We start from the raw sequence: 26763 nt of genomic DNA, 5'->3' as shown, positions 1-26763 counted from the left end.
AAAAAAAAGAACCAAGCTAGTGAATGATTTAGCCAACTCAGACATTAAACAAGGCCATACTAAGAAATCATCCAGTACCTCCCCAGAGAAACATTTCCTCTTCACATGACAAAAGCACAGACATGTTCACTATTTATGAAAACCTTTCTGGTGCTACAGGTTTTGTACAATCATTTTTAGGAGAAGATCCTCACTTGGTTAAAAAATCTAACAGATACTAGTGAGATTTGCCTTCCTTGCACATTTCCTTCTCTTTCTTCCTTTGACTCCTCTCTTTTCTCCTTTTTTCAATTTGTTCCTCCTTCTCCTCTGTGCTCTCTCATATTTGGGGACGAGCCTGACTGATGTTACCTCCTCTGCCTGGCCAAGCATTCAGAGTTCCCCACATACCAGACGGGACAGGAAGTTTTAGATGTCCATTCCAGAGGCTTAATAAAAGGAAAAGACGAGGGGAGAGGTGGATGTGGAGACGAGAGAGAGAGAGAGAGAGAGAGAGTGAGAGAGAGATCGGAAAATAGAGAGAGGAGTGGGAGGTTGTGCTGAGACAGAATGTGGAAAGCAGAATTTTTGAAGCTTTGTGTTTGTATTCAGCTTGAGAAGTCTCTCACTGAGTTCACCCCCTCAGGCATTCCCCGCAGAACAACCAAATTTCACAGACACAAAGAAGTCCATTGTACGAGGCCTCTGTAAAAGCTCAGTGTATTATCTGAGTGTATCTATGTATACTGTGTTTCTGTTTTAGTTGGTTGTTGTTTTTTCTTTCATTAGAGCTGTGGAACACTAAGAAGAGCAGATTATGTAATAAAATATGTTGTGATTTTTCTTATGAAGATGCTTGTGGTGTTGGTTAGCTGGATTTAAGTCCTTAAGAAGTTAAACTTTGTCTTCAGTGTATCACATTAAAAGTCCTCTTGTATTTTTCTATATAAAATATTACCTCATGATGTTGTCATTCCTTAAATTAACCAGTTTGATATCAGAATGATTGTATCATACACCATTTTACATTTGTATTCATGGAAATGTGTTGAGACTTGGGAAATGTAGTGGAAATGCAGCTTTTCAAAGAGCAGATGCGGTGTCTCTGTGAAAAAAAAACCTGGTCATGCATAAACATGAGACCCTCCGGCACTGTTTGGAGATGGTTAAACAATTATCTAGGGCAGGCAGGAGCGATTAGTTTTTGTTAAATATTGCATTGTTTTAGAGCTGTCAGATGGACTCAAAAAAGCCATTTGAAGTTTTCTTATTAAAATGTCTGAAAATTTAAATATTTAATAGTAATATATTTCAGTTTGTGAAGAATGTACGTCTGGAAGTCAGTGGTCTGTGCTCCATGTCCACAAGAGGGCGCTCATCGGGACCTTGACTAAACCCTGAGTGTCTTTTTATCCTTTCTTGGTAGAAATACTGACTCACATGTAGGATCAATATTAACCCTGGTGTATTCATAATCAGCTCACCCAAGCAACATTTTGACTTTGAATTGCTATGACAACCATGACGGTTGACTTTTTACAGTACTTGATTGGCCCTAACAGAAAAGAGACCAATGTTAGAGCACTCTTTGTGGTTGAATCAACTGGATGTGGCCCACTTATACACGTTCTGCCTCATAATGTCAATATTTTGACACTGAATGTACCCCATGTTCAAAGTAACATTTTACATCAAATGAAATCTTCTCAGCACTTTCTTTTGACAGCCCTGCATTGTTTGAAATGTTCTCAAATGGTCTCTCTCCACTATTCTGTATATCTCTCTCTGTCTCATACTCTGTTTTTCTCATCGTTCTACTCTTTCAGTGTGGCGGTCACTCGGTCCCGGGATGTTCCTGCCTTTGGACCACCTATTCCAGAGAACTTGACCTTCCCCAAGTCCACTGTCTTTCGGGAGTTCCTGTTGGCCAAGGTGATCAATGCAGAGAACGCTGCTCACAAATCGGCCAAGTTCCGCGCCATGGCCACCCGCACGCGGCAGGAGTACCTCCGTGACTTAGCCGAGCGCCACGTCACCAGCACTCCCATTGACCCTTCGGCCAAGTTCCCATTCATCTCACTGGCTCACAAACGCAAGGAGAAGAGCCGTCCGTACGCTGGGGCGGAGCTGCGCAGCCCTGGAGCCGTCACCTGGCCGGTGTATGCCGAGGACCATGGAGCAGGGGGGGAGCTGGAAGCCCTCCTGGCCATCTCCAATGACTTCTTGGTGCTGGTGGACCCCGAGGCCAAGGCAGTGGTGTTCAACTGTGCCGTGCGTGATGTGATTGGCTGGACACTGAGCAGCCCAGCATCCATGAAAATCTTCTATGAACGGGGCGAGAGTATTTCATTACGCTCCATCAACAACAACACAGAGGACTTCCGCGAGGTCGTAAAACGCCTAGAGGTAAGACCAGGGAAAGCTTGAAGATCTCTAAGGCTAAGAGAAACTAAGTAAGTTCACTTTCCGAATGTAAATGTTCAGGAATGGCGTGCTTTCCGAATCCAAATGTCCAGAAATGGGATGCTTTCTGAATTTCAATGTTCAGAAGACCTTTACAAAGCCTCAGGGGCTCGTCTCAGGCACAGAAAATATCTTTTCCTCTTTTCTTTTGCTAATTTTATGATGAAGTCTGCTGAAACGTTTTTGACTTTCTGGCCTGAAGTGCTAGTTTCAATTTGTTGATGGATTTGTTACTCCCTAGAGGAACAGAAAGTAGATTGAGAGGACGTGCAAGATATGCTAATTGTCCACTAATCCACTCATACCAAATACATTTATATTTACTCTCTAGACAGCTCAGTGAAGTGTCGTGAAAGGTTACATGTATATCTTTGTAGTATATTGCCAATTTGCCGTACAGCATTTGCTCCCTGTGTACTTACCATTTGGTTTTCACAAAGTGTCACAAAAATATACCGTCCTCACAATAATTACAGTTATTATTGCAATGTAAGGATATCTTTGGTGTACAAGTTAACTGTGTTTTGCGTTATTGAATGTACCAGCGAAGCTCTTTGCTTTCACATAGCAGTGTGGAGGCAGGAATGTACTTTTGTTTTGGCCCCCTGCCTGTGATGTCACAGAAAAATCCACTCCAAGTGCAGGAGCTGTTGCTATGGTAACTGGTTGGTAAAAGCGGATATGTTCGCATTCTTGTCAGAGCATTGAATGTCAGTCTCCATATTAAGAAATATGGCCATGAAAAGGCAGAATAAACCAGTGTTAAGGTTGTACCATACTTGGATTGTCTCTGCTCTTTCCGAGTGGAGAGTGCTGTTCAGTAAATCTGACCCTGTTCTGTTTTGTGATTGGATAGTTATGCCAGTTCAGCAACTGTATTTCATTAAGTGTATCTCTTCTGAACTGTGTTTTTTTTGTTCGGTTAGTAACAGAACTCTACATGTGCTGTGTAATTCAGATGAATACATAATGAGTATTAACATTACATTAGTGCAGCCAGTAATTGTGCATTTACATTCTGTCTCCCTTGCATAGAACTACAATGTTAGTTCTATGCTAACTGCATAACAACATGTTAGTTCTTATAATGTTCTGCATTATATATGCTCAAATGGTATACAAGAATTTCGAACACCCTGGATGTACAATTGAGTATTTGGAACAACATGTCAGCTTCACGCTGACCTGCGTTGTTTTGAATACTAATAGATTTCCTGATTTGATCGTAACATACTTTTCCCATTTTTTTTTTGTCACATGTTGTGTTTAGGAGAGTGATGCAGGCAGTGTTTAAGTGTTCAGACACCAGTAAATGTGTCAGAGTTTTCCCTCAGGTTACTATTTCAGTCATTCAGTCCATATCAGGGAGAGTGAGAGAGACTGAGAGAGACTTCAAAAACCAGAGTGTGCCCTCAGGCTCCAAATGCACCCCAGCAGCAAAAATAGTTTCTGTTAAGAGTGTCTGTATGCATATTTATTCACGAAAAACCTCATGAAGTGTAAGTAACGTGAAAGTTCTCTATCTCTTTTTCTGTGCTTGTCTCCATCTTTCCATCTCTCTCTCTCTCTCTCTCTCTGTCTCACACACACACACACACACGCACACACACAGCACCTCACTAAAGGTTGTGAGACCACAGAGATGACCTTGCGCAGGAATGGCCTGGGCCAGTTGGGTTTCCATGTCAACTATGAGGGCATTGTGGCAGAGGTGGAGCCGTATGGCTACGCCTGGCAAGCAGGTCTGCGCCAGGGCAGCCGGCTGGTTGAGATCTGTAAGGTCGCCGTGGCTACGCTGTCCCATGAGCAGATGATCGACTTGCTGCGCACCTCTGTTACCGTGAAAGTGGTCATCATCCCTCCACATGAGGATGCCACTCCCCGCAGGTTTGTCATCTCGGCCGACCTTCCGAAATACTCATTTTCTTCCTCGTGGTCTTCCTTGGTTTTTGAGATGAATGAAGCTTTTACAGTCTCTAGTGCCAGGAATGGCCCTGTAATCTGTTTGAAGGGGAAGGTCTCTTCAAACATAATGGGCAGAATTCGTAGACTAGGATTAAGATTAGAGATCAGAGATCAGAATACAGTTCCATTCAGATGGAGTTGTATTGTCTGTCTGCGAAATCATTACAACCAATCAGATCATTGTGTTGGCGCTTGAGCCACCTCCCTGTTGCTGGTACTGGACAGCAGAGACATGAACTCATTTTCCCCATATTGGTACCAAGGGTTGAATTTGGTTCATGTGGTAGTGGAGCTTGCATGGAAGATTAACTCCAATAGTCCATTTATCATGTTTCGTATTACGTTTACAAAGAAAAAATGCCTTTTTTTTTTCAGAGCAAAAAGAAAAAGATCAATAGTTGTAATGAGTTAATTAATTACACTAATTAGTGTAATTAGTTACATTTCATAGCAGTGAATGCTGAATATAGCATATTCTTATGAGGTAGAACCCTTGTAAAAGCATGCTCAAAGGGGGAGCGCTGGGAAATGTAGTCCAATTACACACTTCCTCCCTCTCCTCCTCAGGGGTTGCTCGGAGCTTATGCGGTTGCCTGTGGTGGAGTATAAGGGCAGCAACGAGAGCGGCTCATTCGAGTACAAATTCCCCTTCCGCAACAACAACAACAAATGGAACCGAACCTCCTCCAGTCCCCAGCAGTCTCTCACGGCCTCACCCCAGAGCCACGGCGGCACACCCAACCGCGCCGTCAGCCTGGGTGCCAGCATGGGCAAGACCCTCTCTGCTGAACGCTCAGAGAGGGCTGCAGCCATCCCTAGAAGTGTGTCCAGCGACGGACGACCCCTTGACTCCAAGAGGTAGACTTAAAATGTGTGCGATGGCTTTTGGGGGACAGTAGAAGAGCTTAATTAAGAAAGGTTATGCTGTGCTGTGGTTTCATTACTGTTTTAATTTTTAATTTTTTTTTTTTTTTTCATTTTCTTGTATGTTCTCTTACTCTTTCACTCTCCTCGCTTGTTTCTCTTCTGCTCACTTGTGCTTTGCTTTTTTCTCTGTGCACTGTTTCTCTCTCTCATCTCTCCCAGAATGTCTCCTGCCTCTGATAACTACTCACTGGGATCTTCAATATCGATGGGCCGCTCTCCTCACAACCGCAGCTCTCCAAGCAACCTCTCCTGCGCTGGAGACACGGGCTCTGGAGGTGCAGCCCATTGGCGGCAGAAGTCCATGCCTGAGGGGTGAGGCTTTGCTTGGTTAAGCCACTCACCACACCCCCCTTTCTCTTCCTTCCCACGAACTTCCATCATCCATAAAGTTTTCATTTGAAAACCCTGTCTGTCTGCTGTTCCAGTTTGCGTTCTCTTCGACCAGAACAGATGTGAATTTAATGAGACCATGTAAACCACATCCATATTTTAATCTCATCTGCGCCTGGTTATTAGTTGACAAGTGTGTGTGGGTGTGTGTATTGCAGATTTGGGCCCAACAGACATGCCCCCCTTCCAACAGAGCGTCAAATCATGGGAGAGGGGAGTGGCAGTGGAAGGTCAACGCCCAGCTGGCCTCGCATGGAGGAGGGGTCAGACAGACCAGCGCCAGGTTAGACCTGTTATTTCAACGTCTGCTCTCATCTGCAGAATGAACGAATGAACAAACAAATGAGTGAATGAAAAAATGAACAAACAAATGAATGAATGACAAAATGAACAAACAAGGGAATGAATGAATGAACCAGTACGCAAAGAATCTGGTTATGGAATCAGTTAAGAAACTCATGTCAGGAACTAATGAAGAAACCACCAACACAAATGATTGAACACATGCATAAGTGAACGAATAAACCTGTAGATACACCCAAAGAATATTGCAAGATATAGTAACTGAGGTACTATATGTCTGTTCAGATGTGGGTTTTCGATGGAAAAGTGTTATGCAGTCTCTGGTGTACATCACTGACAGATGATTACTCTGACAGAATAAACACAGCTGTGTGGCACTGATGTCTACATGACTATCCCTAGCAACTCTGTACTCTGTTCTTATGAAAAGGAGAATTGTTTTCGATGGACTAGTTCCACGCGAACACACATATTTTTTTGCCAAGAACGGACTGAATTACTTTGGAGAGACACATTGTTTCTTCACGCTTCAAAGCAAGGATGGACAGATTCAAGAAGGTGTTTATCTGTTTTTTTTTTAATTCTATGTCCTTCGGTAGGTCTTCTTTTTCATCTCACAAATGAACTCAAGCGGAAGTGAAGCATCATTCTGACCTAAAACCTCATGATTCTTTTTGAAGCTCTTCTATGCAGTAAGCGGATTAGCCTGTGATCTCTTAGCCATATAGTCTTGTGTGTCAACGCACATACTCTCCTACACATATCTTATCTTACACAGTACAAGAAGTACATGAGTCCAAAACATGCAGGCCGGTCTCCTGTGTGATCCAGCCCACACGTACACGTTTTCCTTTTCTTCCTTTTTTGGCCTTTTGAGTCCATCCGTTTGGAATGGTCCATTCCTGGACGCCACTCTCCTGAAAGCCTTGATGGTTTCTTCCTGTTGTCATTCTGACCTTGTGCTTCACTACAATGTCTGCCCCCCCCCCCCCCCCCCCATACCCAACCTACTAAAAAAAAAACCTGGCATCCATACTGTGGTTGTCTTGCTCTGTATTTCCTGTTACGCTTTGAATACCCTTCACGTCAACAGCATTTGACAACCTGTTTGAGTCTGATTGCACAGGGCTCCCACTCAGTGAAAAGAAAGACAGAAACAAAAGTTCTCTCTTTGCCTGTGCCAGTCTCCTAAGGGACTCTTCTCCTTTTTTTTTTCCTGTCGGTACACTTGTTTAAGCGGAGCTTTGTCTGACTGTGTCTTTCTCTCTGCCACCCCCCCCACCTCGCTGTTCAAGGTTGAAATCTGTTGTGACTCATGTCCCCCCCCCCCCCCCCACCCATTCTGTGTATTTTTCTTCAGCCTCTCTTTCCCACTCCATTCCTCTGCTTTACCACATTTCCCTTGTGTTCCTCGGCAGGAATCCTCCTATTCTTTATAGCTTGGCAGGCTTGGCAGGCTTGGATTGACTCGGGTTGGGCCTGCCCATAGATTCTTTCTTTCTCTCTCTCTTTTTCTTCATTGGCCATGCCTGTATTTCATTGTGTTTTCTTTTACTACTTTTACTCCCATCCTTTCATCCGCTCAAGCAGAAAATGGCTTCTGGTTTTTGTGGTGGCGATGTTTAGGGCTGGGTTCTTTTTTCGTGGAGGATGTTGGCAACCTTTATCTTTACTTTTTGACCTTCAGATGACCTGCTTTGCCCTCTCTCTTAGCTTCATCCAGACAGAGCCGGATCCAAAGGCCATGCTTGGACCTGGCCTGCCAGGACGTTATTGGGACTTTGGGACCGGATACGCTTTCAACCAGAAGTTGAAATTGCGGTCTGCTTTCTTGGTTTCAGGCATCTGCTCAGGTCACAGATTCCCTCACAGTCAGCAGTGACCTGGGTCAAGTGTACATTCACACTGAAGCATTTTTATTCCTATACATTAGCTCTAGACCAAGAGGACAGTTTGGAAAAGATAATGCCTCACTGTAAACTGAGACAGTATTTTGAAGGACATTTTACTCAGTTCTCAGTTTTGTGTTGACTGAATAAACAGGTGAACAGTTCAGAACAAGTGATCCATTTAGAGAAGAAAGGACAGACTTCTTCACTTGAGGGAAACATTCAGCCCCTTTGCCTCCTCCCTTTCTCTTCCCCTCTATTCAAAAACTGCCAGAGAGACTAATAGAATAACGCAGAAGGAAACACAGAAGGCCTTGCCCACAAATAGCCAAACAGACTTTATTGAAACCTCTGGTTTGGACTCCATAGCCATTTTGTTTGTTCTCACGCAGTGGTGGAACATTGAAGTTGGTTGTGTAGACTGTAAGGAACACAGACAGTTGGATACAAGTACAAGAACTTCTCAAACATCTCAGAGTGTCCGCCAGCTTCTCTGTCTTCTCTCTTTCCCTCCCTTCCTCTCTCTGCTTCTCTCCCTCTCTCTTTCTCTCTCTCTCTCTCTCCCTCCCTCTCTCTTTCTCTCTCTCTCTCTCTCTCTTTCTCTCTCACACACACACACTCACACACACACACCCCTCCAGGAGTCCTGTGTTCCCTAATTGCCAGTACCATCTATTTTTGCAACATTACAGTTATATAACTCCTCAGCAATTACACAATAGTTTCATTTACGCGGAATTTCCTGTCATGAAAAGAGCTTGCCTAGGATGTGCTGTACATGCAGAGGCCTTCTTTTGAAAGCCAGCTTTTTTGGAAATTGAATTATCTGTGATTGTGTTAAATGTAGGAGCATTTAGAACAGGAGCCAGTGGCAGGGTCAACTCTAAGGGTTTTTGTGTGTGTGTATGTGTGCTCGCATGTGTGCGTGCGCATGCTTGTCTGTGTTTTTCATTGGTGTGTTCCTTGCTGTTGTTGCATCATCCCTGGCTTCTCAATGTGTATTATTTGGTTTTTTTTTTTTCTCAGCTAAACATTGACTGGATACACACTCTCTCTCTCTCTCTCTCTCTCTCTCTCTCTCTCTCTCTTTCTCTTTCTCTCCGTCTGATTCTGTTGTTTAGATGCTCCTGTTACTAAATCTGGATCTTCCTATTCTGGAGCTCCTCGCATCCAGAGGCAGGAACAGGTCATTCACCTGTCCCCCAAAAAGAGCAGCCAGGTAAGAGAACCTACCCTGTTCCTCCCCAGTTTCAGTCTTCTTTGGTTCTGATGGTGCTTTGGTGCTTTGATCATCTGGATGTACAACCATGTACTCTGTCTGTCTGTCTCTCCCTCTCTCTCTCTCTCTCTCTCTCTCAGTCGGAGGGCCATTACTCTGGTCACTCCAGCAGCAACACCCTGTCCAGTAGCGCGTCCAGTGGCGGCCACAGCGATGAGAAATGGTATGAGCTGGGTGGAGGAGGACCGGGTGATCAGCCAGACTCTGAGCCCAACGGTTTGGGTGGGGGCAGTTACCTCCAGGGCGCCTCGGCCGACAGCGGCATCGACACCACCTCCTACGGCACTCACCACGGTAGCTCCAGCTCCCTTTTGGCCGTGGGCTCCAGAGAGAGGGCCCCCTCACCCTGGCACAGCCCCACCGAAGGAGGCCGTCGCGTTTTGGAGAGATCTCCGCCCGCTGCGGAATCGCCCGTGTCTCCGAGCGGTCCAGAGGGGCCTGCCAGGAGCCCTCCGACCCATTTGCTTGTGCGGGATGGGAGCTCGTACAGTCTGAGTGACATGCCGACACACTCCGGGTGTGTATGATGACACTCACACCATCTATCAAACCTGTACTAAGACACATAGGAATTTACACACTAACATATGTATGCCCTTCCAAGCCCCAGGGTTTGTTGTTTTTGTGTGTCATGAAACAGATGCTTCATCAGGCGTTTGTATGTCATATTCTTTTCATGTAGTGCTTGAAGAAACATAGTGAAGATTAAATTATGGGCATTAATAATCTGGACATTAAACATCCTATGGAAAACTGAACCTCATTCCTGTGGGAGCACTAATACAACATATACAGTACAGCAGTATATCAGTATGTTTACATTATATCATTACAATTGACACAGTTGACATTGATTCATAACAGTTTCTTAACGCTGCCTTACTTACATAAACTTACGTAAGTAGTTACGACATAACTACGCAAGGTTGAATAGACTTCCATAATGCTGTGTAAATGCATCGGCAAGATTACAGTTCATGTTGAAGAAAAGAGAGAGAGAGCAGGAAACATCTCTCGTATTTTTTTTTTTGCAAGTATCGATGTTGATGGACTGAATTGTTCATATTTCTTCACTTTCCTCCACTTCCTCTCCATTTTCCTCAATAGTTTTTCTAAATGATAGTATTTCTAAACCTGTTATGTCAGCCACTTTTATAGCTTGTACTCTTACCTTTTCTGGAACATTCTGTAATGACCTACATGCCTTGAATTCATGTATACGTTGAGCCGACTGAAGCTGCTCAAAAGCTGAAAGAACCCTTGGATGACAGCTGCGTGGGCACGTATATAAAACATCCTGTACAGGGGAAAAGCAGAAACTGATTTGCTATAAATGAGTTTGTTGAAATCAGCCTTCCCTTATTCCCAAATTAAATTTTCACTCACCAGTGGTTTAACTGTCATATCTGTTTTCTTTCTGATGAACAAACAGTTGGGGTAAAATGTTTAGACCAACCTTCAGCCATCACCTACTCAAAGCAAAAGTAGAAAAGACATACCTTTAATGCAATGGCTGATCTAGAACAGCTTTTGACTCATTTCATGTTATTGTCAAGGTCAAGATGACCTTGCTTTTCATCTTCTATGAAATGCTTACATTTTTCTTGTGATCTTGGTCGTGTGCACATGTATTTGTTGTTTTGCATTTATATCTACTGTGCCATGAGATGTGTGGATGTGTATACGAGTATGTATGTGGTTGTGTGTTCATACTAAATACCTGCATGTCTGTCTCTTTCCCTCCTGACTCTTCATCTGCAGTGCCATGAGCTCTCGACACTCGGGCAGTCCGATGGTGCTGAGCTCCAGTCACAGCTCTCCACGTGAGGAGTCATCCTCAGCCACCTCCCCCTCCTCCCAAAGCTCCGTCTCTCCAGGGCCCAAGAGCTTCTACCCCCGACAGGGAGCCACCAGCAAGTACCTGATAGGCTGGAGGAAACCTGGCAGTACCATCAACTCTGTGGACTTTGGAGACACTCGCAAGTAAGCCTCTCTGCACTCTGGTTCATGACCGAAAGAGGGGACGGTTGTGATTCATGTTATCCAGCAGTGGAACATGTTCTTGTTTTAGCACACTGTACACATCAGGATTAGCATTACTGAAAAATGATTTGTCTCATTATTGGCTGAATTATGTGTAATAGAGCTAGATTTCTGGTTTGACAGATTAGCTAAACTATGTTGAGATGAACACCCCCATTGATGCAATTCTCTGTTGCGTTTTCCATTTTCTCTGATGATGTATAATCGCCCCCCAGTGGTCACTGGTGAGCATTACTCCATATAATCACATAACTGTTTATTACTCCCAAACCCTGAAGGGAAAGTGAGTCAAAATAAATGATTATGACCCGCATCCCAGTTACCTCATAATTCCTAAATTAATTAATTGTTTGCTTCAGCCACCCACACTATAATAATTTTACGGTGACAAACAATAATGCTGTTGTTGATTGCAGCAGCTTCATAACACCATTATAGCCATAACTATATACTTCCCATCAAGTGTAATACATAGTGACTGATGTTACTGTGTAGAGGCAGTGAAGTCTCCCATTGTATGCTAACAGGTACCATTGGTAATGTTTCCTGTTTGGCAATATCTCTCATATATGCAGAGCTACTTATGACAGCACAGTTGAGATGATCTGTATGGTTTATGTAAATATGGTAATGGGTTACACAGGTCAATTTTTTTACAACATCACAGTTTAGTGTACTGTTATATTTCTCTAAAAAAATTCTCGAAAACTGTAGATTTCACTAGATTAGTCTTCTTCTAATTTCCATTTTCCTCAACAATGAGGTTTTTTTTTTCCTCTCATTTTTTTTTTTTGTTTTTTTTTTTTTACTGTGTCAGAAGGCCCCAGGGTGAGGGGGTTGAGTGTGGCCCACCTCAGACCAGACCATCTCTCAGGGACCTGCATTCACCCCAGCCCCTGGGCAAGTCCACCATGGAGGACGACCTGAAGAAACTCATTACTCTGGACAGTCCCCCAGCCATCCGCCACGAGGACAAGGTACACCGCCCCCCCAACCACCCCCCCCCCCCCGTGCGCTCATCAGCCTCCTGCAGACACAGACGTTTTTGACCTGTGCCTCTCTGTTTTTAAGCTCTCACACAACTAGGTTCTATTATCAAACAGTCCTCTTCTTAAATGTCGACGCTAAAAAAAATTGTAGAAAAACTGTGAAATGTCTTTCTAAGAAAAAGATTTGATTTGGAACATACCAAACAGTTTTTGTCTCCTCTGCATTTGATTTGTTTGGGACTTTCAAAAAAGAAGAAGATTCTTCTTTTCTTTTTTTTTTTTTCACTTCCCTCTTTTTATCTCTAGTCAACCTCCTCTGGCTCCACCTCTGGGCGGCGCTCTCTCCACCGCACCCTATCAGATGAGAGCATATACCGTGGGCAGCGGCTGCCATCGCTAGGAGACTCAGTGCTGGAGCAGGCCCTGGCTAGTGACGTTCTCTTCAGCTGCTCCACCCTCCCTCGCTCGCCCACCACCCGCGGTGCGCCCCTCCGCAGACCCTCCTACAAACTGGGCATTAAGATGCATGGTGAGAGAACAGCCCCCCCCCCCATCCCCTAAAGCTGGTCTGTGTCTCCTAATGCCGCTGTTTACAGTTTTCTCATTAAAACTTTCCTGCTTATGCTGCAATAAAATTTCATGCGATCCAGGCCCATAAAGTTTAGTTAATCCCCACTGAGTTGGAAACTTCACTTACAGAGGCATTGCTGCAAACACAAGTTTGTATCCATTTTTAACAGAGATAAATTATCTGAGCTTACACACACACTTGCACACACTCACTCACACACACACACACACACATTACAACTGCACCGCAAAGGAATCAACATTATGTGTGTGTGTGTGTGTGATTAAGCTAAGAACGGAGGTATATTTAAGTCACCAATACTCTACTTTCATGTTGGTTGTACACCAGATTCAAGCTCTCTGTAAATCTGAGTGCTCTAACTTTCAGTCATATAAACTATCTGAATCTACATTATGTCTAACTGTTCTGTGAAAGACCACGCGAGACTACTGTCTGAACCTCTCTTAACTCATCACCGTGTTAAGGTGACCTCTCGGCATCCGATACATCTTTGGCCGACCTGCATGAGCGTCAAAGGCACCCCCCTCCTCACGAACTGGGGCTCATGCCCCTGCCGGACACTGACACTGACAGTGGACTGGACTGGACCCACCTGGTGGATGCCGCCAATGCATTCGAGGGTGAGGAGAGACGACCACGCTGTGAGCCCCTGTTTCTCTTCTCTCCTGGAGCCCAGTAGTACATTAGTGCAATCCAGCTCTCTGACAGAATAGCACAGACTCAGCTGTATGCTGTCTCTTGAGTGGATCGGTAGATTGTATAATTAATTGATTGATTAGATGATTTAAATGTGTAGATAGATCCATGAAGCAGCTGATGTAGCAGTCAGTATTGTGGTTCCTGTCCAGCTGTTTCACCTGACAGATATAAACACCAGCACAGCTGGTTTAGTTTATCAGCTGTATTATCAGACTGTTATGCTAGAATGTATGAAATGGGCTCCAGTCTTACTCATATATGCTGAGTGTGCCATACGGCTGCGTTGGAATGACTTTTTTTCCCCATTGCTGTTTCTTCATCATCATCATCATCACCATCATTGTTATCATCACTGTCATCATAATTACTATGTGTCTCTCTATCGTATGCTCACTCTTTTTCTCACACATATACCTCCTCACATTTCCCTCTTGTCTCTCTGTTTTCTCTCTCTCTGCTTTCTTGCCTGCCATCTCACATGCTTTCCCATGCTTTCATTCTCTCTCTCTCTCTCCCTCTCTCTCTCTCTCACCCTTTCACTTTCCCTCCCTCCCTTCAGTCCAGAGGGGGTTTGTGTACAGTTCTCAGGACATCAGAGGAGACAGTTCTACATCAAGTCCTCAGCACATGGAGCTGCAGCCTGTAGCGCTGTCCAGACCCTCCTCCAGGTAGGAGTCATCGCTCACACACCTCACATCGAGCTTCACAGCAGCACAGCGGCCTTCGTGGCCAGTGCCACACTGTGGTGGCTAGTCAACAAGTCACATTAAAGGTGTTTAAACATTTACATTAAAGGTTGAACTAAAAATCTAGAGATTTTAGAACTAAAATCCTCAAGAGCAGACTTGATTTACACTGATAAAAACCGCATCTGTTAGCCCACTCTGCGTGTTTGTATAGTTCTGCTAACCAGCTGCTGTATGGTAATGGTTCTCAGTTCAGTCCTGTCTAGCAGTCAGCGAGATGAGGAGACTTTGATCTTATCTGTGAAGGTTGAAAAGCTCTTTTTTGTTAATTAAACTATACTGTTAATACTCAAAGTGAAACACCAGTTAAGCTACTATCGTTCATAGTGCAAACTACATGATTTGACTTGGAACAAAGTGCTGTTGAAGCTGGGTACCGATGGTCAGACAAATTACAGTTGATGGCTGGCCGACTATTTATTTATTTATTTTTTTACATAGTTCTCTCAGAATCAGACGTTAAAAAGAAAACTCAGTGATACCTGCTGTAAAAACACCTGTTTGGTGCAATGACCTCATCAGCTCTGTCTCACTGGCCCTCTCACCTCTCTCTGTAGTGAGGGCCCCGTGAGTCTGGCAGCGAAAGTGACTCAGCTGGAGGCTGTGGTGAAAAAGTTGCAGGAGGATCTGAAAAAGGTGAGGATGTGTGTGTAATGCTCACAGATCTGACAGATCTCCAAAATTTTATTGAATATCTCTGTGAGAACCAACCCCAAACAAGATGAGACAGACTGTAACCCCCCCCCCCCCCCCCCCCCCCCAATGCATATATTGATATAACAAAGACCATTGCGTTTTCAGATTCTCTGTAGTCAATTAGTTTTGCTAGCTCTTTTCACTGCTCAGCTTTGTGCTCTTAGTGTAATTTGATGTACAGCCTCCTTCTCCGGTTGCTATTTTGATCTAGCCAGACAGGCTAGGTGTCTGTTTTTCTTCCTCTGTTTCCAGCCTGCCTGATTGTATTTACTCTTCGATATTTGTAGTTGAAATTGGTGTTGTTGTTGAGTTGTCAGCAATCATTCTCTTCTCTCTCTCTCTCCCTCTCCCCACCACATTTCTCCCCAGGAGCGAGAGGAGAAGCTGAAACTTCAGGCCCAGATCCAGAGACTGTGGGAAGATAACCAGAGGTTGCAGGACGAGTCCCAGAGTTCGGCTGCGAAACTTAAAAAGTTCACAGAGTGGGTGTTTAACACCATCGACATGAACTGAGGCCAACACAGAACAACCGTTTGGATGTCATTCGGCAACTGGACAAGGAAGAGGATTTGGAATAGATGAAGGAGAATAATGCTATACAGTGCATTATGACAATACTTAAGCACAAATTTCATTTCAACAAAATGTCCTCCTGTTCTGTCGATAGTCTCCAGTTAGGATCATCACGCCATCTTCGGTTCGGCACAAACCCCAAAACTGTTCCTGTGCCTCTTTTATTGGAACAGTAAAACTGCGCAAAGTTAGTGCCCACTGCCCGTCAGCTGATGGACATTTATTTCCTACCACTTATGATTTTCCAAGATTTCCGGAAATTCCTCAGGAGTTTTTGCAGCGGCTGCGTTTCCTTCTCAGACATCCAGAGAAGATGCCTCTTTCCTCTAACAGAAGAAGATGCCTCCCCCCCCCCCCCCCCCCCTCTCTCCCTCTCTCTCATGGTTCCCCTAGGCCAGTACTGGCCCTATTACAGCTCCATGACACCCTAGTTCTGTGGAATAGGCAGCAATCCAGTCTCTAGTAGCTCTCTAGCTGCAGTGCAGAGAAGTAATTAATGAAGTTTTTTTCTGGCTGATTTCTGTTTTTTTAAGACTGGGAGAGCTGCTCTTGCCATATTGTGAGGTTTGCAGGGTCACTGTGGCTTTGTAGGTTATTATTATTATTATTATTATTATTATTATTATTATTATTATTATTATTACTATAATTATTATTAATATTATTATTTTTATTTTAGTGTAGGGAGTCTGCTAGCGTGTTGTGACATGTCAGGGCACTGACATTTGACCAAGACATCAACAGAACGGGACCAAACTTGGTCGTCAGGCAAACTTCACTGGTAATAGACAGAGACTGTGTGATACTGTGGCTAGCATGAAGTGACATGACCACAATGAATGCGTGCAAAGATGGCAATTCCACTGTACAACTTTCAAAAGCAATAGCAGCGAGCCTGCTCAGATACTTCTGCTCAGCAGGAACTTCAAATGCAGGGTAAAACGACCTTGACATTTCTCTCAACTTTGGTTCTTCTCAGCTAAAGCAATCTGACTCCATCTCCTGTCTGTGGTACGAATAACACACCGGAGACCGATGCCCAGCCATCCCTAAGGACATTGATTCAGAAAGGATGAGTCAATTTTCTGGGAGCAGGTTTGGGGGGGTTCAGTTATTTATGTCTTTGTATTATAAGTAAATAAATAAGTTGCTTTCTGTGTGCAGTACAACTGACGTCAAGTTAACCTGGAGTTGGGAGGGATTCTTTCTCATTATATAGATGGCTTTTTTTCCATTTCAGTAGAATTCAGCCTGTTCTTTTTCAATATTTGAACTGTGTACTTGTGGTGCCCCTAGCCTGCTGTTGTGTTGCTTCAGTGCCCTCTGGTGGTGAAAAGTGATTACTTCACTCTACTTCTGCTATGCTCTGTATACAGTCTGTGTTCAGATGTATCAAAGACTAAATTGGCCATAAACTCTCATGAAAGCAATAGAAGTCAGCAATTATAAATTCAGAATTTGTTTGGATAATGAAAGTAAAAAAAAAGGCTTGTATTAATTTTCCCAGTCTGAGAGCTGTTATTTGTGCCAACATCAGGAATTTGAAAGGGGGTCTGCCTAGGTAAGTGAAAAAAGAGAGAACAAAGAATGGACTCTTATGTAAGAACCTTACTCTCACCTGTGTTTGAACTGGTAACAGGATCTAGTGAAATCTCACCATGAGCAGGCCTTGTGTAAAAAATCAGGCTTTTTCGGATCACACACACACACACACATAAACAACAGTGTCCTGTTTCTTGGAAGGCCAGTGCCGGCTGGTTTTATGATTAAGGGGCGTCTTGCCTTTTATTAGCTTGAGGTTACTGTTATATAACAGTGTGAGAAAGGCTCGGCCAGAAGTGAGGTCTGCCCAGAGATGTCAATAATCCTGAATCAATTCGTAATATAATTCTACATTCTCTGCAATTCACCCCACTACCCAACCCCCACCTCGCTGTACTCTCCAACCACACAAAGGCGGACCAGCAAACAACAACAACAACAACCATCATTTGGGAGTGTGGTGAATTTTTGACCTCATATTACAATCAGTCAGCGGTCCGTCAATTTCATCTCACTGAAACCAATTTTTTTTTTTTTTTTAAATACACTCTATCAGGCACTCAGTAGTCTCTCCATAACATGTGAGGCCAGTGTCAAAATCACGAGAATGTATTTATTTTGGTAAAGTTGTCATTTCTGAGTAATGGGTCCAAATTCATATGGTGTTTCCTGGCAGTGAGAGAGGACTGTTGATTCTGTTTTAGGAATCATTTGGGATGTCGGCCTCTGAGATATAAGAATGACTGGTGCCACCAGTACCAGCAGTCCTGCAATTTGCTTAAATTGAGAATTTTCAACCCTGGTGTTGTAGACTGTGTGAAATGCAAATGTAAGGGATTAAGTTTGCTTAGGATTGTCATTTGTTATGCCTTTTTTCCCCTGTCTTCTTCCTCTTCTTCTTTTTTTACTTCACTGTCAGTCTTTCAGGTATAAAATCACACAGATGCTTTGACTGAGGAAAGCATCGCGGTTGTCAACAGTTTGAGCTCATGGCTTTGTTTTCCCAGCTAATACTTTGTGACATTTGTTTTGTTTTGTCTGGGGTTTTTTGTATTTCTTTGACATTTGGTTCTGTTTAAAAAAGGTAAAAAATTGAAGACTATGGGAATGTAAATGTATATTTTTTTTGTAAGTTTTTGTTTCTCTTACACATTTCTTTGCACTGTCTTTTTTTTTTTTTTATTTTTTTTAGTTTTTGTACTTTTATTTTTATTTGTTAATGATGATTGCTACTAGCTGAACGTTTGTGGAGCTGCAGTTGAACATGTTAATGTCTTAACGGAGAGGAGAGGATATGGGAATCCCCCAGCTACTTTTCCAAATGTGATGGTTTTGAGGCGTCCCTATAAAGTGTCATTGGGTGTTTCTCTGCATCCCTCCCCTCCCCAAGTGAAAATAATCATCTCTGGACAAATGCATTTTAAATGATATTCACATTTAAAAAGCATTATATTTAACAAAACGTATTGTTTACATATTCTGTTCATCTTCTTTGTAAAGTGGAGAGGTTTTAACAAAGAAAAAAAAGACATTTGCAACGATTACAGTATTAAAATTTCCTAATTATAAAACACAACTTGATTTTGAGGTGCTGTATTTTGTTTTTCCTTTTTTTTTTTTTTTTTTTTTCCTTCTGAAAGTGGTCATACAGTAGGTTCTCTGCTTGCCGCCTGCTATGAGGTGTACTCTGCCATTGCTTTCTGGGCCAATAAATTACTTTGTATACCTATAGGTGAATGTTGAATCACCTGCGTCCTTGTGTTTTCTTTGCTAGACCTTTGTCCTTTTTTGTCTGTCATCCGTCCACTTTTCCTCAGTTTTACCGTTTGTGAAGGGTGTTTTGAAGCGGGTGATTTTTGCCACGGTAACCGGGGGATAATTGCACCTAGCAGTGAGTAATCACGGGAGCGCACAGATGAACAGTCTGGGATTGCCAAGGGCTCCTCATGTTCTCCTTCAGATCTGACTCTGATTGTCATGTTAACACTTTCACTACCAATGCACGACTGCCTAACACATCACGTTCTATGGCTATGACTGTACACTTAACACCACACACTACCCACTCTATGACTATACACTAAACCCTACACACCCTATGACTATATACTGAATCCTACACACTCTGACTATACACTAAACCCTACACACCCTATGACTATACACTGTACTCCACACACTACACACTCTATGACTGTACACTGTACTACACAATCTATGACTGTACACTGTACTCCTCACACTACACAATGGTAGCGCTGGACTAACTTAAGGTAGTCAGACACACGGACACTCATCTGCTTGTTGAGGAGACATGCCTTTTATCCTACTCTGATTATTCATACATTTTCATTCCTGGTTGTATATTTGCATCATAGCCCTAGTACACTGTATCAACAGTGCAGGAAAACAATACTTTGTTCTTATGTACCTGCAGTCTGTACTTACTAATGGTTTGTAAATATATTTGTTTATGTTACAGTTTAAATAACTTAGACTATTGGGAACCTGGGAACGGAGTTTATACTGCTTGTCAAAGCTCAGTGAACTTAGCATGAAGTCCCTGCTGTAAAGCTTCACAAGAGAGGAGCGGTGTAGAGAAGTAATGTGGGGGTGTAACTGTCGTTAAGTCATTAAAATCTTCACTGGCTCATTTAAAAAGGCTTCAAAAAGGCTTCATTCACTCACTCACTAAAGACATTAAAGGACTCCTCTCACTCACTAAAGACATGAAAACACTTTATTTACTCGCTAAAGGCAGAAGTCCAGTCCTTACAGAATGGAAAGCAGGAAATGCTGCTGAAATATTAATGCAGTGAGCAAAGGCTTGCAGAGCCCTACAGTACTGCCAGATTCAGTCCTTATTCCTCTTCTCCAGCCAAGGCAGTTCTGAAACTCACTTCTGGCCTATGGTCATACAGGAGAAGCAGCCTCCTGTGTGTTCAATGTGGTTCCCTATACAGGTTGTTCACTTGATAGTAAGCCGTAACGTGCGTTCATCATTAACAGCTAACCTCTTAACCTGGAACTTCACATAATTGTCTACTTTCATTTTACACACAAGGGTGTGTATGAATGCAGAAGAGATGCCATCTGGGGGTGAGTGCATGTGATATTTTCAGTGTCAGTGTATTACAGAGTTAATGAATGCACAAAAGGTTACCATACAGGTTATCAGAGACACCGTGTTCTTGTCAAGACCTCTGAACTGCTGTGCCTAAAATGGAACCCCTTGCTTTCAAACCTTTCTGTCACACTGAACTGCTAAAAATGTCTCTGGACTTCCCTGGGAAAGTGTTCAAAGTGGCAGTGTGAATAAAAAAACCCCTCTCTCACATTTGAGCACTTACACGGCTTTCCACTTTGTCCGAACGGTCTAATGGTACAAGATTGTTCGCTTGTTCACACTATGCTACACAGAACCCATACTCTGCACTTAAGCTTGGACTGTGAGAGTCTACTGTTAGGGCTACCATTTCTGTCAAGTCCTCCCAGGAAGCACAGGTCATAAAATTCAGTATATAATTACAGATATCTAATCACACAGTAGGGTCACAGCTAGAATCAAATATTAGTTATGAAAGGGCTCAAACTAGATTACAGCATGTAAGATCATTTTTAATGATTTTACTCTGAAATTCATCAAAGGCAGAGTCTATGAAGAATCAATGTTTAATCTTTCGAATATTAGTTTCAGTTTGAGCATATCAATTTCCCCCTCAAGATGGTTTTCACTGGTAAATTATCTCTGTAAAATTTCATTATCATTTTCATAAGTCTTACAAAAGACACCTCAAACTGTATATTACAGCAGTAGCTAGACAGTGCTGCGTTCACATCTTGTTTTTAGTTAAGGGTCTTGGCCTGTTTTTTTTTTAAACAGAGGACTCCTCCATTCTCGTTTGACCTATCTGTTTTGTCCTCACCAACACCTGTTGTCCAAACCCGGAGCTAATATAAATCTCTCAGGGCTAATCAGGGAATTTACTGGAAACCACAAATTCAGATGAGAACTTTGTACCACCACCAGGACAAAACTTCACCAGCTTTTGAAAAGTTTTTGAAAAAGAGTTCATGTCAGTGGTGGGATAAATCAGTGAAGAGGCTGGGAGGGGCCTTGGTGAGCACAGTAAAGACCAGCTGATGTAACATTACCTGCATTATGGGCTGATTCTGTCCTTCCTACCATAGAGTAACTTGCTCTTATTCTCTCAGGTGTGCTGCTCTCTCTGCTCTGCCTGCTGCTCTTTCGAGCCTCCACTAAAAGAGCCAGAGCCTTTTCCTGCCTATAAGAAATGATCACTGCTCTCCAGACTGGACGTAAGGAAATGCTCCAAGCTGCTGGAGATCCACTAAGGATAAAACTGCTGTCTCTAGGTTGAATTATTCATCTGACCTGCAAAGATGACTTAGAGTCACTGTCCATTTATGCCAGTGACCACTCTCCATGAGTGGTGATTGTCCATTATGTCTGAGTGGTTTGTGAAGTGGACAGCAAGATATATATTGAATGATGAAGCTATGACTGAATGCAACAACTTTTAATGACTGCTGATTATTGGTGGAACATCAGCTAAGAAAACATCATCTAAATATCAGATTTTTTGGACATTGTTATTTTGTCTTACAGTTGTTCAAGGTTTGACAAGAAATTACAGCAATACAAGCAAGTCCAGGTTAAGAAGCTGAGGTATGTGTGGTTCTTTCTTTGGCCCTGAAAAGTGGTCCTTACATAATGGAACCATCACAGCCTTTGAAAAATTATCCTTTAATCAGCGGGGCAAAGAAAGTGGAACATTGTTTTAGACGCTTTCTCTATTACGTGTATGAACACTCCCTGTGCCAGGCAATGGAAGTGGGAAGTGGTATGGGGATAAGGGCAATGTTATAGTCTGTATTGTGGAAACTGGGTGTTATGAAAACACACGATAAGGGAGTCTTCCTGGCAGTGACAAATAGGCGTGTCATGCCTGGGTTTTCCTCTCTGAACTAATTCATCTATTCAGGGGCTGAGAAAGTATAAGAAAGGAATGTCTCTGCAGAAGAGAGGCAGATTAAAAAAAAAGAAAAAGATGAAGAAAAAAAAAAAAAGAAAGAAAGAAAAACAACCCATCCCTGTTTGCTTATGCTTAGTGGTTATAGCTTCTCATCATTGCTCTTAATACCCAGTGTGCTCTCATGTTTGTCTTTGAGAGCATTTAAAAAAGAAAACGCTTCAAGACCAACTCGTGCTCAGCTTCCTTCAGTCTCCTCTAGCTAGTCCCAATAATAGCTCTAATGAGTTAGGGGTGGGGGATGTTAATCCGTACAACGATGTTTTGGTTCGGCCTACACTCATATTGGAGAGCCAATAGAGAGACATATGAAATTACACCATGGGGCTTAACTTCTGAATTAATTTGAGGAGGCCTTGGTGTTTCTTTTGTGTTTTTTGTGTCAGTAAGTTGCATTAGTCTCATTTTGCCCCCCAGCAATACACAGCTGGTTTGCTCTTTCCATCTCTACCCCCCCCCCATCTATCCCCTTCTCTTTCTGTTGCATCAGCTGCTTTCATCTAGTGCTGGGGAAGAAAAGAAGAGGGTTCTGGTCGTCCAGCTTCCCACTGGACCCTACTCTGGGTGTGAGTGTTAACATGCTGATGCTGCAAGACCTTTCAGTGCCAATTAAACCACTAGAAAGGAGAAAGAGTCAAAAGAGAGAGAGTGAGAGAGAGAGGGAGAGAGAGAGAGAGACAGAGGGGTGGGGTGGGGGGGGGGCATTAGCAGTATATTGCGTCACAGGGACAAGACCTGTGCACCCCATCAGAGAGAGGTCACCATCACGGATCAGAGCCATTGATTCTGATTTTCGTTGGTGCACTTTAACAGTGCTGGTCAGCATTATGTGACTTGCAATGGCAACATTTGGGTGCGATTACCTCAAGACAAAGAGACAGATCCTCTGATTTCCCATTCTGCTCCATTTTGTCTTTGTGTTGTCACTGACTACCGTTGTGTTTCCCATTCTTGAAAAAGATGACTGATTTCTGAGAGAGAGAAAGAGAGAGAGACAGACAGACAGAGAGACAGAGAGAATAATGTCTGTGTATTTTCTGGGTTGCCACTCAAAAAATTCATTTAATCTAGATTTAACAGACATACCATCTGACTACAACTGTATTCTAAATGAAATTTCAGTGAGAGAACTTTCAGGCAACCCTTCAAAAAATCTCCCTTTCACCAGATTCTTTAATAGCATATAATCCATGCGAACCTCATCCCTCACCCCACTCATTAAAACCTCCCACCTCCTCTCCTACCATGCCCACTCCCTGTGTGTGGGGTTTGAGCAGATTCCAGGCTTAACAAGGCTGGGCTTAAGCTGCCTCCAGGTAGACTCCAAACCAATGATGTCACTTCTGCAAAAATTACGCACACTCATGTGAACCACATCATGTGAATTACAGTTCAAGATACATGAAGTCTGAAATACTGAACTTCTGAGTACTGAAAATAGATGTTCATGTATAAATGTATAAGGTGTTGCCTTGAGGCGTTTTCCAACTGAAGTGACAATTATTTTTCAGACACTTTTTGTTAAGTAAGACTGTAAATCTCCTGTGGAAATGTGATCTTGCTTTTGTGTTTGGGCATTCCTTAAGACTGGACATTTCATTTTGTTTACAGAATCAATCACCATCAGATCTGGGTTTACACTTCTGATTGTCCAGTTGAACTGAATCCATTGTTTTGAATTCATTTCTCTCTATGATATCAAATACAGTCATTAGTTTGCAAAACCCTTGCCCCCTTTTTTTTTCCATCAATACCCCCCTCTCTTTTTGCACCCCTACATTCTCTCTCTCTCCTCACACTTTCATGCTTCATACTAAATATACGTCTCTAAATTGCTTGCTGGATGCAAACACACACCATTCTCAAACCCCATCCCCCTTCTCCTGTCTCTCGCTCTCTCTCCCTCCCCTCCCTCTCTCTCTCTCTCTCTCTCTCTCTCTCATACACTCTCACAAACACATGCTCCCAGTTGCATACACGCTTGGATCTTCTCACTGTACCTGACCACTCCACAACATAGAGCGACCACCCACGCTGGGTTCCAGTCAGAGAGAGAGAAAGAGTGAGAGAGAAAGAGAGGGAGAGAGAGAGAGAGAGAGAGAGAGAGAGAGAAAGAGGAACACTGCAGCAGCTGCCCTCATCCCACTGCTACCTCTACAGCTGTGTTGCTTCTCTCTCCTTCTGCTCCATCCGTTCTTGCTCTGTCCTTTTTTTTCCTTTTAAAAACCCATCACTTCTCTCCCTGCGAAGCAATTAAAGCATGAATCTCCTGCCTTTTTCTGGTCGCTAAGAGGGGGGGTGGGATCACGCCTGGAGGAGTGGACGGGGCGCTACTTTGTTGCTAAGGTAATGAACAATTACAATAAACTGTTGTTGGGAGAGTGAGAAAAAAATATTGAGTTCTTGAGTAGCGGGTGGAGAAATGCTGAAATGTTTGTGTGTGTGTGTGTGTGTGGGTGTGTGTGTAAGAGAGAGTAGAAGTTACGGTTCTGAAATTACATGGACAGTTTGACTGAAGAGCAGAATTTCTACACTGTCCTGAACTGAAGTGTTTCTGATGGGGATGCTTCTTCTAAGAAGGCACACTCTGTGCCTCTTCCCCCACTTTGCGTATATGTGTGTGTGTGTGTGTGTATCTGTGTGCATGTGTATGTAGTTGCACATTGATGCTCGTGCCTATTTTTCAAGTGACAGGGTCTAAATTAGGCAACATTATTCAGAGTGCTGTGTGAATTGAGACTTACCTCCCGTGAGGATTCAGCCCTGAATACAGCTGTGTTGCTTGCCTGGATAACGGTACTTCACACTGTAGGTGCTTCCACGGTCAGTGCAAGTCTGTCTGCCTCTCCTGCCTGTGTTTATTACTTTCTTGCTAATGAGGTTATTCGTTCTACATACTGGCTCTGAGAAAAGCTAAACTTGCTACGATCAGACCGAAATGGTAAAAAAAGTGGAGTAGATCAAAACACTTACAGTAGCATTGTTTATGGGAAGGTGATGGTGTTAAGCAGGAGAATGAAAATTAGAGAGTTAATACTGTGAATACCTCACGCCCTCTTGACATTTCCAAGCAGAAAATCATTTATACGCACACATACACACACACACACACAGACACACACACAGACACACAGAGGCAGAGCAGACGGAGCAATGAGTAGAGAATAGTCTCTGTTGCACATCAAGACAAGACAATCAGCTGGTACCTCAGACATGGACTGTTGCATCAATACACTTCCACTCCTCAACACTGCCTCGCTCTTTCTCTGTTTACAGTTTACAGTTTGACACAAGCGTGCTGGCAGCGTGGATGAAATATCTCTTCTTTGCCAGTTGATACATATATTGATTAACACTTGACCAGGAGAAATATTGTAGGTCAGTTCATCAGCAGCCTGTATAGGACACTGTAAAAGAAACTTCATAAAAGTATGCTACTGTATCTCTTCTTAATATACAGGAAATGTGAGAATTACACTGCATATATTTGCAGAGGGCTAAAAATGTGGAAATGCTGCGTTAAGGAGTGCCCTCTGCACACACACACACACACAAAAACAATGAACTAAGCACACTCTTTTCATCACCTTATTACATCTGTGGTGTACTTTAGGGCGTGCTCAAGTATGACCATACAATCGGCTCTGCCGTTGGTGTCTTGCCATTAAGTCGCATCATACAATGGCTGTTCCATTTGCGAAAACCTATTCCATTGTTTCTGCTCCGACGCTTTTGATCAGAAATAGGCGATAACAGCTGATTGACCGACTAGAGCACAAAAAGCGAGGAACCAAGAACTCCCAAGGCAATGGTACCTGATGAATTTATCGACTTAACGTGATAAGCGGCGAAATGCGTTACTCATTCTTCTTTCTCTGTGAGGGGCTAACTGCAGGCAAAACTGCGGCCTGAGGTGGCGAATGGACATCGCTGACTTTTTCTCCACTTCAGAAGCCCTGTCAATTAGCATGGCATGTACGAGGGGAAAAACGGAACGGGAATGCTCTTCAGCTCGTCCGTTCTGGCACTTTCATCACAGTTCTAGCCCACTAAGTTTCCCTAAGCATTTTGACAAGTGCCAAGCCGTTACTTGATTATGACTTCTGAGGTCGTCTGGCTGAAATCTGAGTTTATAGGGCAAGAATGACAGCCCGTCGCCGTTACCGCTTGCCTTAAAGCGCGCTTTATAAATTTAGTGGGATGGTAAGAGTTGCTGCAGCCAACAATTGGAAAAACATACCGTGAAATTCAGTAGTCACTGTGGGTTATTTGGATGTACACATTTTTAAATTAAAAGCGAAGCGTGCCTCCCCCGTGCTGATTTCTTCATATTTTCCAGATGTTCCATGTCTGTGTTACCTATTAGTTCTGTGGTCGGTTTTCTCCCATTATGTCAAGCTTATGAAATGTTAATCTGTTGAGCTTTGTGTGGATCAAACGATAGTAGATATTTAATTTATTGTCTTCAAAGCAGCTCATTGTTGAAAAGCACTTTATGATCCATTTCATGTGATCTCTCTCTCTCTCTCTCTCTCTCACACACTCTCTCTCATTCTCTTTTGCTCCACAGAGAGGGAGAGAGAGAGAGAGCACAAAAGAAAGAAAGTGTGAAAAGAGAGAAGGAGTCAGCAAGC

The 26763-nt window shown here is 43.1% G+C and overlaps 1 protein-coding gene across 1 annotated transcript in view; it reads left to right on the top strand.

Annotated features, from left to right (window-relative positions):
* The window catches only part of sipa1l1 (signal-induced proliferation-associated 1 like 1), a 55131-nt gene extending 39586 nt beyond the window's left edge, over positions 1-15545 (top strand). Inside the window, exons 8-21 of the mRNA XM_030771018.1 lie at positions 1806-2385; positions 4055-4329; positions 4975-5265; positions 5494-5646; positions 5883-6007; positions 9038-9135; positions 9276-9712; positions 10957-11178; positions 12056-12215; positions 12534-12756; positions 13284-13460; positions 14078-14186; positions 14822-14900; positions 15330-15545. Coding sequence (XP_030626878.1) covers positions 1806-2385; positions 4055-4329; positions 4975-5265; positions 5494-5646; positions 5883-6007; positions 9038-9135; positions 9276-9712; positions 10957-11178; positions 12056-12215; positions 12534-12756; positions 13284-13460; positions 14078-14186; positions 14822-14900; positions 15330-15473 — 3073 coding nt within the window. The 3' untranslated portion in view covers positions 15474-15545. The remainder of the gene's footprint in view (positions 1-1805; positions 2386-4054; positions 4330-4974; positions 5266-5493; positions 5647-5882; positions 6008-9037; positions 9136-9275; positions 9713-10956; positions 11179-12055; positions 12216-12533; positions 12757-13283; positions 13461-14077; positions 14187-14821; positions 14901-15329) is intronic.
* Positions 15546-26763: the final 11218 nt, after the last annotated feature.

This window comes from Chanos chanos, chromosome 4 (genome assembly GCF_902362185.1).
Source record: "Chanos chanos chromosome 4, fChaCha1.1, whole genome shotgun sequence".
Taxonomy (NCBI): domain Eukaryota; kingdom Metazoa; phylum Chordata; class Actinopteri; order Gonorynchiformes; family Chanidae; genus Chanos; species Chanos chanos.
This window is presented reverse-complemented; position numbering and strand designations above follow the sequence as displayed.